Raw genomic sequence first — 12840 nt, forward strand, 5'->3', positions numbered from 1 at the left:
TACACATTTCACTGGAAAAACTGGAGTTAATGCCTAACTTCAGATTTTTCACGCACCATTGACTCCTGTTAAAATTTGGAATAGTGCATTATCTCCATTTAAATAGGGTTAAAGAACAAAAATCACCATGAAAATTATTTAATATGTTTTTTAATCATATGTTTAGTATATTTGCCCAAAAAATTTACTAGAATTCATTTCCAGTACAAAAGGCTAACGACAAACGCGTTTTGCTCAATAACTCAAAACTAGGATTTTGGAGTTAATGCCTTTTTCCAAATCACGGCAGTATACATACTGTACAACTACCAACAAATTTTCAATAAATAACATTACGTAAATCAATTCCCACAAATATTTAACAAACTCAAAAACATAACATAAAACATAAAACTCTAACACATCAACACCATTAGAAATACAACTTACTACACTAGTATGACTTTTTTCAGTTTTAAATATTTTCTATTTTTTTTGACAGAATGGAAATGCACTTGTTAACAGATGAGGACAAACAATTAACTTGCAGTAAATATGTCTTCAACACATTATACTTAGATGTAGATGCATTCACTGACCTTGTGCCAGTTCAATGCAACATCAGTACAACTGGAAATAACATTAGATTTGTAAACACCTATCTATATATACATTATATATACATTAATATAACATTTATATATATATATAAATATATAGATGTATATATATATAATTTGGACAAGATCAATAAATGAAATATATTACTTTCTAGAGGTAGTGAACATGTATTACCTGCATTTCGCCTGTACAGTAACTAGTAATATGTACACTTCCTCATTATTTCTTTTAAATAAACGCTATTACACTTAGATGTAGATATATTACTTTCTAGAAGTAGTGAACATGTATTACCTGCATTTCGTCTGTACAGTAATAATTACAATATATCACTTCCTAGTACTGTATTACTAAACATGTACTATGACACATGTATACACTATGTATACTTGCATAATATCTTTTTAAATATATACATTGGTAGTTTCTTACAAAGTGGCTTTACATTTTGATTATAACGCTTCCTAGTAGTACTAAACATGTACAATTAGACTAAACACTAGTAAGTAGTATGTGTACGTTCCCAATAACACACACATACATATATGTGTATGTATGTACAGTACCATCCAGAAAACATTAGCCCTCCGCACGCATTTTTTCCGCATATGAAAATCGTGTGACACGCAGTTAATTAGCCATACGCAGTCAACCGTTACGGCATTGAGTAATTCATGGTTTCAACGAACTGCCTAATGATTTTTACGTTCAACAAATTGGTCTGTGTTGTTTATCAGCCAGACAAAGGACAGAGCCTGTCTTTATTTCGAAACAATGCAACTGGGAATAAACTTGATACTTTTGTAGGCCTACGTCATTGTAGAAATTCAAGAAGATCAAGGTGGTAAAATCTTGTATCTCTTTTATTAGTCGATCAATTAATGGTTGTGAATATTATGAGTTTGAAACCAAATATAATGCTGTAACTTGTGTCCTGTGTGTTATTTTGTTACGATACAATAATAATAGTTGTTGATAAAGGCAACGATTCACGATGTCGTCTGTTTAACAACATAATTAATGACAAACAGTTTTTTTTTATTCACTGAAATTCTTAACAAAATCGACTGTTGTGTATTATTGGCCATATCGTAGTAAGAGTTTAAGAGCGTGAGAGAATAAAGATTCCTTCTTAATGAACAGTATTAAGAGTTTAAGAGCGTGAGAAAAGAAAGATTCCTTCTTAAGGAACACGTATACAATGTGCCCGCTGTAATCGTCGTGCTGGAAGCGAAGCCAAGTTTGTACGAAGTTTGATTATTGATTCGTCTGAAGATGCTAAATACGTAAGTCTTTAATATTTATTGACAGGTAGTATGAAACACACATCATCAGTTTTAAGAGTTTAAGAGCGTGAGAAAAGAAAGATTCCTTCTTAAGGAACACGTATACAATGTGCCCGCTGTAATCGTCGTGCTGGAAGCGAAGCCAAGTTTGTACGAAGTTTGATTATTGATTCGTCTGAAGATGCTAAAAATCGTAAGTCTTTAATATTTATTGACAGGTAGTATGAAACACACATCATCAGTTTCCAATTTTATAATATATATATATTTATTTATAATCTTTGAGATGATCACACTGTTGACTATCTTATTGTGAGACAATCAAATTGTGGAATAAAATGGCATGATTAAGGCTTAAATTACGATTTTAAAAAGATATACACTGTTATGAAAATAAAGTTTATGTTTAGTATTAAATGGTTAATTAATAATGATTGAACATTTTATTATTTGTTAGCATCACCATATTATATTATTTTTATTGTTGTTTTTATTTAGCCAGATTTTGTATTCTAAAGTTATTATGTATCCCGGAGTGTAGGCATGTCGCTTACTTTCAACCGTCTGTCTGGAAGGTAGCCGATTAAAAGCATATGTTTTGCTGTGAAGCGCATTCGATTAATTGAGGACTCTACCAAAAATTTATGGGGGAATGAATTTCGTAAAGTAAATTCAATATAATAATTTTCCAGTGGTCCCAAGTCTCCCGGATCTCCCTGGAGTCTCCCGGATATTGTTATGGTCTCTCGCAAGCAAGCAAAAATCTCCCGGAAATTTACTTATCTCCCAAGAAATCTCACGTAGTTCTTGTTTTTATGAAGGCCTATGGTATTTATCAGTAATAAAAGTACAAACACGGTTAAAAAATATTCTGGTCATAGCTTTTATTTCAAAACTACAAAATAAATACAGTACTGTATGTTTAACAAGTTTAAAAACTTCATTTCATTTTTCAGTTGATTACTGAAGCGACCTTGCTGATAGCAGACGTTCCCAGTTCAATTGTAGCCGTAACCAACCTTCAATAAAGAAAATACATCGGTTATTCTGACCTTAATTATTTTATTGATACATTAATAGCCTATATACCGTATATTTTGTTTTCCGATCCTACAATATAGGTAATAAAGAGTAACACTGTAAATAAATTGAAACATACTTCGATAGGAATTGTTAGGTGGTTATACGAGCCTATTTATACCTCCGAAGTAAGTTACAGTTCCGAAAAAATATATGTATATCACAGTATTCTTTAAATTTTATAATCTGCACTAACGAATATTAGCGAAATAACTTTACATCTCAAAACTAACTCGCTCATTGTTCGCCTGACAATAGAGAGATCGGGCGTGCCGCGAATTACGTAATACTTTACCATCAACTGTTTTTAACTCGCTGCCCAACGTGGACCGCACTTATACCGCGAGTTCCGACTTTTAACAGGAAGTAGATGCTAAACAATTACGTAATGGACCACTCGCTGAATACGGGCACTCAAATTTTCCACGATTATTTTCCGCGGAAATAACGCAGGCAAAGGTAGATAATATCTGGATGGTACTGTATATGTATCTGTATATGTGTGTATTTGTATGTGTATATGTATGTGTATACATGTTTATGACACTTGTACAGTATTAGGTAGTATGAATACTTGACTAGTAATTATTTAGGTATATACATTACTAAATTCAAACAAAAAAAGTAGCTTTAAATATAACGCTTTCTAAAACTAAACATGTACTATTATACTAAACAGTATTAGGTAGTATGAAATAAATACATTAGTTTGTTTAAACATATCGGCTTCCATTCTTCTTTCACAACTACTGTATGTCCTCTGATGAGATGTGTGAAAAGTGTGTGTAAAGTCGTATGCACATTCTTAGCAGCATTTCTAAATCTCATCAAATGGTTACATTCCAATACCTTTACATCATGGGATTGCATAGACCAACAGTTCCTCAACCAGGTTCGCTGATTAATATGTATTCTTGCATTGCTACAAGTTGGTAAAAATTCATTATAATGCGTCTTTGGATAAATATATTTCTTCATTAAAGGACCACAATGAAATACTTATATGCAACAAATTCCATTCACTCGCCAAACTGTCTACTTATATTATAAACCTATACGCAAATATCATCATAATTACAGTAGAAAATAATTATTTCAAAGAGTTACAAACACAACAAACCTTACAACAACCATATTTCTTTTAATATCACTGTACACGACATCACACCTTTCCTAACTGTTAAGTGAACATAACAAAAAAGGTCTATGATGATGCTTACAACTACTATAACTTTGAACGTTTTTCTTTGCTCAATACACATAACAACACTCCACACAACCTCCACCCACCGACAGCATTTAAACATTGCCAGCTACTGTCAAGTGGGCTATTGCATTATTGATGCTCTCGTATTTATCATTTAGTGAAGAAATGATATGAATACTTTGTCAATAATCTCAAATAGTATATATAGCCCTAGGCCTATTAGCAGAGTATGTGTTTTCACAGTCACAGTAAATTGTTTGCTGATGAAAATCAAAATACCGAATCCTGTTAGGCCAAATCCCTAGGCCTATGTACATTCCCTCAAATTACCATCACAGTTCAGGCTTAGCCTAGAACATTGTTTTCTATGTCAGTTTCTAAGTCTCTTTATTATTCAACATGGCTGTAACAATTACTGTAAGAATGCAGTTTCTCAGCATTTCAAAACATTATATTTTCAACTTGCAAAACTCAAAACTCTTAACAAAACAACCCCCGGTAAGTTTTACATCAAAATGTGCAGAAATTCATTGGCTCTCCTATACAGTAGACGCTGTATATAGATTAGTGTTAATACAACCACTCTATGCGAAGGTGGCAATGGCTGTACAGTGAGCCTATTCGCACTTATGCGAAACTGGCACACACACTAACAGGGCAGCGTAAGGGTTAAACAAATTAATTGAAATGGATAGAATTAATTTATGTAAAGATTAGATAAATTTACGTAGGAAAAATTTGATATATGGGATAAATAAATTCAAGGGTTGTACTGTATGAACAAATAAATGTAGGAATAAATGGATACAATAATTTAAGTACAAACAGACAAACTGATAAGTGGATGTATGAATAAATATACTTGTGTAATTAAATGGATATAATTAACAGACAGAGGAAATAAGAGAATTATGGTGAACGTAAAAGCAATTATGAAGAGGAATGCAGAGGATCAGAGTATGAAGTGCGAAGATTGTCTTGAGGGAGGGACCCGTCATCGACAGAACAATGATGAGTAATGCTAAGATTAGGGTAAAAATTTACAAGACGTGGTGTGAACAATGCTAAGATTAGGGTAATATCTTACGTGCGGTGGTGTGAACTCATCAAGCTGCTCACATCCCTGTAGGATGATCTTGTCTCTCCCAGCCTCCGAGTTCCATCTGCTCCAAGCATATGCAAAGTGTGATGCTGTCAGTGCCATCTGACGATAAGTAGCAAACTCATTGTCCAAGTCCTGTTTTGTAGATGAAGGTTTAAACTTTAAAAAATTATAATCGAAAATATAATATATCAGGGATTTAATGAGGAATTGTTCATTAAAGTTATACTATCTATGATAGTAAAAGAAATAATGAGAACTTGGTAAAACCATGGTAAAACAAGGATTTCCTCAAAAATAAGTATCAACTAACAATGAAACACAAATTCTACTAGTTGTTTGCCGAGTTTTTTCACTACACTATTCTTACATTAATACATGTATAAAAATTGGATTGGCAAGGTATTATTTATAAATAAATAAATATTTTTGTAAGAGGACTATGATGTAATTGAGCTTTTGCAAATAAAAATAATCGCTTTGCTAATTTTAAGTAAATGCTGCCATGACCAACCTTTTCCTGAATACTGACGTATTTCTTAGAATCTGACTCCGGAAAAAGGTTAATACCAACATTGAACAGAGTCTGTATAATAAAAACAGAAATGCATGTATTAGATAAGTAGAACCTTGATTTTACGTACGGTACGAGACCGGAGGACGTACGTTAATTGGATGATTCGTAAAATTAATGTTGGGTTGAATTTGTGGTATCTTTGACCTAATACGCACGTAACACTCAAGAAACATGTTAATGAACAATGCTTATTATGTTTATTAGTATTTTCATCGCTTTACAATGTGTTCAAATAAAGCCATGTGTTACTGTACTATATTAATTCATCACTTTATATATTTTAAATAACTAAAGAACATGAAAATTTTGTAAGACTACCTATACGACCAGAGGTTTATTTATGAATTTGAGTAGCAGGAGAAATTTGAAAGTAACAGGAGAGTAAATTGATATAGGCCGGGGATATAGATGGGGGGGCCACCTAGGCCCCCATCGGGGTCCAGGGGCAGAGCCCTGGTCGGGGGTCAAGGGGCGAAGCGCCATTGCGCTCCAGGGTTTTACAGTTTTTTAAGCCCATTTGATGGCATTTCTCTACATCAATTCTCCATACAAAAGGGAACTTGGGAATGTCCCGTCACACCTAAACAACAGAGCTGCGGATTTGTTTGGGCATGCTGATACAAGCTAAAGCATGTGCACTGCACTGGGTGAGCCAACCAATTAGCGTTTGGCAAAATTATGCCTCTACCCGCTTAATAAACTTTGTATAGAAAATTTGATCAGACAAGTTATTCACTAAGCCAAATGAGAAAGACATTATTTTGAGCACCGACGGTAGTTTGTTCATCTCACTCAGTCAACATGGTTTTAGGCAAAAAGTATATAAAAGAAGAGAGTCCACTGCTATTCTTAATACACATGAGTCAGAGTGACGCCCGATCCGCTGTATGGGGAAAACGTCCCTAGCGTCTGTTAAGGATGCATGAGTTGCGCCGAGTGATGCCAGCATATAAATACAGTGATTTAAGACCTGTATTTGAAAAAGAGTGCATAAAGTCAAATTATTATATCCGTTTTTCAACGAAATATAAAGGCAAGACTTTATAAGAATAATATTATTGGAAAATATGCTATGTATTGTGGGTTTTTGAAAGTTTACTTTGAATCACAATAGTATTTTAAATTTGATAAAAGTAAAAGCCTGATGGGAGTATATAAGAAAAGTAATATTTATTAAATAGGCCTCACTATACTAGAAGATGACTATTCATTATAAACAACCATCCATCCATGCATTGGCATTCGATATATGTGATTCTTATTAATTGAGAACATATATTTAATGATGTGTTTGCTTTGACTATGACATGTTCCCCAGCCCTTCCTCAGTATGGTATGTAAATATAACGTTTTCTCTTCAGTCAAACAAATTAACGTATAAAACAGTAGTAAAAAAATAGTCGGAAACACCAAAGTAACTTTCAAAATACTGTACTTTATTTAGTGTTTTTCCACACGAACTTCAAATATTTTCACAAGTAAATGAGAGTTAGGTAATGATGAGGAAAACCTCCATTTTGATATACCTTAAAATCCCGTATTTATGATGATAAATGAGAAGAAAAAAATCATCCATCCATGGACCTATTAATAAGATCCATCCAACTGTTAGTGACCCAGGCACTGTCTGTGACAAAGTATTAGCACCCACATTATAATCAGGGGCGGATCCAGGATTTGAAAGAGGTGGTTGAAAATGGAAAATTTATAATTCCTAGGCCGGAAATGGGGGGGTGAGGGCCCCCTCCCGCCGGACAGAGCTCGTCAGGCAGTCAGACCATAAAACATATAAAAATAAGTGCACACCAAGCCAACACATGTCTGTCACAGTCTGAGAGTGCCATTTTCGGCCATCCAGAGGTTGATATTCTTTAAAACAAATCTCATTTGGGAGGGGGAACCTCCTCTCAACCCTTTCCTCATATCCTAGAGCCGCCACTGTTGCTGAGACAGATTTGGCTTGGCGTAGGCAGTAGGCCCTACATACTGGGATGGGAAAACTAGGCTTATTTTTTTTTTTGACCCGACTACCGACAAGCTTTGGTCGATGGGTGGGCTTGACCAAACAGATGAGGGGACCTTTACCCCCTCCCCAACCCCTCCCCCACACTGGCGCCTCCCCTGGTTCAAAGCACAACTCCGGTTACCGTTAAAATTTAATCGGGCGAGGAAATCCACTCAAGCCCTTTATCCACAACAGTTTGTAGAGGGCGTTTTGTGGTCGAGCGGAATGCTTTTTCAGTCTGAGTGACTCTCTTCTGTTATATACTCTTTGTTTTAGGTTATTATGAATTAATTAAACACAACCAACACAGCTGTTGAATGCATTAATACTTTGCATATGCTTGTTTATTGTTATAGTTTACATTATGGTGGCCCTGAGAAGGGTCATTTGTTTTGAGTATTTTGGGGTTGTTGATGACATCATCGTCTGTACAAGGCATACGTAAAACTGAGGGTTCGTTTATTAAACAGAGGTATGTAAAAACGAGGTCCTACTGTATGTGAAAATAATCATGAATGAATATGTATTTGAGGCAATATGAATCTACTTATTAATCGATAGACTTAATATAATCTTCATAAATAATAGGGACAAGACCAAACTTTATATTTGAAAAGACAGCTTTTTGATAAGTATTGAAAGACAGTCAATTGCGAAAGGCAATCTCAATTGATAAAGGTTGATGTTAACCCTCTGGATACCGTATTCTTTTGTAGTGCAAACCCTTGAATACCGGATTCTTTTGCAGTGTAACAAGGTTTTTTGCTTTTTTTGAGTATATGTCATTCTGGTGGATTTTTGGGAACTTTCTGTAAATTATACAGAAAAATGTTTCTAAAAACAAAGAAAGCTTATAGAATAAGCTTTTATTTGATGTATAATTTATATTTTGGGAATTTTTTTTCATAATATAATATAATATAATANGCTGTGTACACATCTTGTGCGGCCATTTCGAAAAATTTTTGAAATTAATAACGATTTCAAATTGATATTTCTAAAAATTTTTATATAAGCGCATGTGAGTTCTTCACAGATTTCGGAAAACAAAAGCTTCACGCATGCGTGTTCAAAATTTCTGACGTATTGGAGCTAAAATAAAAACAGAAGAGCGATTTGAAAACCACCTATTTTTTAGTCACGAAATTTCGATTGCAGTCGAAATTGGGAATTATCGGTTTGAGGTCAATTTCGACTGCAGTCGAAGACGGTATCTAGAGGGTTAAAGTAGTGTACTGATAAGACAGTCTGTGAAAAGCAATCTCAATTGATATGAATTGTACAAAGAAGTGAGCAATATTGATGCTATGTCTTCGACTCTGACATTCTCAAACATTTTGGGTGCTAGTGCGAAATTAGAAATTTCAACAAATGTAAGACTTTGCCAGAGCCAGTCACAATGGTACAAGATTATTATTAACTAATAGGATTTATTTATGCCCATTTCTTTGTTTAAAATGGAATAACCGAGAATGGCGTGCATTACGAACAATACAGTACCTTTATAAGTTGCTGAGGTGCCATCCACTTGTTCTGCACAGATTCCAATTCTCGATTTGGTTCCGAGTCTTGTGTTTGGCGGAAACAGCAAAATTCTCCCTTAAAAAAAAAAAAAAAGAATAGATTGAAATTTTTCTTTCTTAAGGCATAAAGGGCACCATCATAAGGAACATCATTTCCACCAACTGCAACCACAAGCACATATGATCATTGCTTCCAGGTTCTTCCTTGAACTGCCAGAGCAGGAATTTGTGTCCACATGACTACTGCCAGCTAGTTTACATGCCATACAAATGTTCATCTTGGTGTCCTCATGACTACTGCCAGCTAGTTTACTTGCCATACAAATGTGCATCTTGGTGTCCTGAGCAAACCCTCTCTGAAGTGTCCTCAAGTTCCAGCAGCAAATGTAGCAATCATTTTTTTAAATAAACAAACATCTTTGTGATGGGATTGCCACTTTGAAGAGTGATTTAGTTCTCTGTTTGGCACATCCTTAGCCCTAGTGCCTAAAGCTGTATAAAAAAAAAAAACCCCAAAAAACAGCTGTACACCCTTCTCTACTACAATATATCGTACATTTCAAATTTCATTTTTTGTAAGAAAAATCTAGTTTTCGTATACATATGTTAGAATGATCATAAATACAATACGAAATAGGAATTTAACTCAAATGTCGTCATTCCCAACATGAAAAAATACAAAATAAGACCCAAATAAAGTTTTGTGTTGATGGCCAAAAATACACAGATAATTTTGCTATAGGTCTATTTGGTGAAGGAATGTAGTAGGAATGTAGTATGTCTGATTGACATTTTGACAAACAAATATAGACATAGGTGTATTGCCTCCAGGGAGAGATCTGACACAGAAATTTAGAAAGAGCTGTGCATTTCACTCGAGAAATGCACAGCATTTCAGTATATCAAATTTTAAATTGTATTTTTTAAAAAGGAGGGGGTTAAAAAAATAAAGAAGAATGGGACTGGTTTGCATACAAGGTACAATAGATGTCTTGCCTACCTTGGAGGTTCAACTGTTTAAAAATCAGAGACAGAATATGACAATGGATGCGATCACCTGAATTTGCCTAGAAATAAAGTCTTCCCAAAAAAATACTCTATTTCTCATTATTTTTCCATCTCAAACGTAAAAAACTCAATATTTTTATAGAATTGAAAAGACAGTTTGGAAGTCATAAATTAAATGACTTACCCATGCAATGAATAGAAATCCTAAAAAAAGCAGAGGTAATGATCAAAGGAAGCAACGCTTATAAACAAATAGAAAGGCACTATTAATAGAGGTCTGCGCTAAAAAAAAAATTTTCTACTATTCACAGATAAATATAAGTTGGTGCACTCTTGTGTACAGTTAATGTGTTCACCTACCTTGATTTCGATCTCCACCTCAATAATGGCTGCAATGATTATGAGTTTTGCATGATTAAGTTCAATTGGATGTATTTCCCACTTTTGGAATGGCATATTGATATGTCTATCCTGAATACATGCAAACGGTCCGCTATTTATAGTCTTGAATGATAAAACCCTCGTCTCTGTAATCAAAACATATCGTTACCAATTAGTTTGTATGAAATTAAAATCTAGAAACAACTGGTCATGTTCAGTCTACCTTTTGTTTCTTTTATTTTGTAAACCAGCATCAGTTGAAATGCACATACTGAACATACATAACGTTCTCTCAATTCCAATGGTTTGTATTGCAAAAAACTATTGCTATCCCTACACCACACAAATAACTGCTCTCACTTATCCCCTCAAAAAAAGCAACCACACTTTCTAGAGGTAAAAAAAAAAATAGCACTGCATAAAAGGCCTGTTTATACTAGCAACAATAATGACAACAATCTAAAATTGTTCATATAGAAAATAAAAGGAATACTGTAATATAAAACAAGTTTTCACACTAGGATGATTCGATAATGATTTATCGTGTAAATGATAAAAAAAATATTTTCACAAAACAAATCAAATGATGTCATAATCAAGGTAAAGAGTTAAGCGACTTATGAGATGGTCGCTGGCTCTGCAGCCATAACGTTTTCGAATTAGAGCCATTAAAGGAAGTGATAATCATGGCGCTGACTTTCTAAGTAGATCCATTAAGAGTTAAGCTTGGAATGCAAGCGGGATGGAGAATGCAATTATCTAATAGTCCCTGGATCTTTTGTTGATGTTGTCCATATAACATTTTAGTTGTATTTGTAAATGAGTATGATTTGAATATGTCATGCCTGAACGCATAAAAACATTGTGAGGCGGCACGAGTAGTCTCTACTCTAGTGAGTACCATATGGGAAGACGTGCGTGTCAAGTATCACCAAGTAAACTACAGTGGTAGTTAGTTGAACGGTCGTGGATTCCGTTTTGGTTATGCTAGTTGGGCTAGTATTGGTGAACTCCTATAAGATGGTACTGGAGTATGGAACTCGCTAAGCTGTATAGGTCATTCGATGATACTGGTGTAGTGTATAATTACAGTATAATGTTATGCATATCATTAAGGTTTAATACTCGTTATTTATGACAAATGTGAAACATTTATCTTAAGTAGAGGGGTGTTACGAGTATTTTGCCATGTTGGCTTTCCTACGATTTATTATGGATCGATGGCCTTCCATACTTGGCTTATTGCGTATATAACAGTGCAGCAGGTGGAAGTAGCTCTCTTCAGCGTTGGCTACTAGGGCGAAACGTGAAACGTTGGTGTAGCCTGGAAATCGTCTCATTGAGGCTAGTTCTGCTCATTGGAGGGTGAGATTGAACTGACAGACATACCTCGTTGAATGAGATAGCCTGGAATTAGCAACAGATTGAGCTTGGGTGGCCTTGTAGAGCGATTGTGGTACGACGGTAGGAATTGCTTCAACCGATTCAAGCACGTGGGCTTTGGATTGTAAAGCTAAGCCGGTTGGATGTGGTCCAATGTACATCGCTAAAGGACGCGTGGTATGGCAGCGACGCATACACAAGCCAAGCCAGTAGTCAGTCAAGGACTTGATAATATATCCTTAATGCTTTATGTTATGCTGTATGTCTATACGTTAGATGTACTTAAGAATTATTACTTTATAATTTATATGCAAAATTGTAGTAGCATTGCATGCCTGTAGGTAAAGTGTAGTATTCTTGACCCCATACATCCATACATTTGATGCTTATACATTCGAGAAACCCAAGTCTCAATGTAGTATTGATCTTGATGCTGTGCATCCACACGTTAGATGCTCATTTGTTTGAGAAATTAAACCTTAATATGGTAACTATTACCTCGTATTGTATCTTTATTGTCATATACCCACAAAGTGCATAGTGGTGGATGATTGATACCTGATCCTTTATATCGGATCCTAACTAACTTGTAACAAATACATAAATATATAAATAAATATATACAAATAAATAAATATATAAATAAATATATAAATGAATATATGAATAATTACAGTATATACAAATA

At 34.5% G+C, this 12840-nt stretch overlaps 1 protein-coding gene and 1 long non-coding RNA gene across 2 annotated transcripts in view; one reads left to right on the forward strand and one right to left on the reverse strand.

Annotated features, from left to right (window-relative positions):
• LOC117103469 overlaps positions 1-2291 on the forward strand; it is a 5035-nt gene extending 2744 nt beyond the window's left edge. Inside the window, exon 3 of the long non-coding RNA XR_004444602.1 lies at positions 482-2291. This is a non-coding gene — a long non-coding RNA (uncharacterized LOC117103469). The remainder of the gene's footprint in view (positions 1-481) is intronic.
• Positions 1-12840, reverse strand: part of LOC117103468 (protein CASC1-like) — a gene marked incomplete at its 5' end in the record, with an annotated part of 68483 nt that overhangs the window by 20971 nt on the left and 34672 nt on the right. Inside the window, 4 exon segments of the mRNA XM_033244022.1 lie at positions 5261-5410; positions 5790-5861; positions 9358-9456; positions 10749-10915. Of these exon segments, the coding sequence (XP_033099913.1) occupies positions 5261-5410; positions 5790-5861; positions 9358-9456; positions 10749-10915 (488 nt within the window).

Source organism: Anneissia japonica, unplaced genomic scaffold (assembly GCF_011630105.1).
Source record: "Anneissia japonica isolate Jap-2015-1 unplaced genomic scaffold, ASM1163010v1 scaffold287969_len279043_cov187, whole genome shotgun sequence".
NCBI lineage: Eukaryota > Metazoa > Echinodermata > Crinoidea > Comatulida > Comatulidae > Anneissia > Anneissia japonica.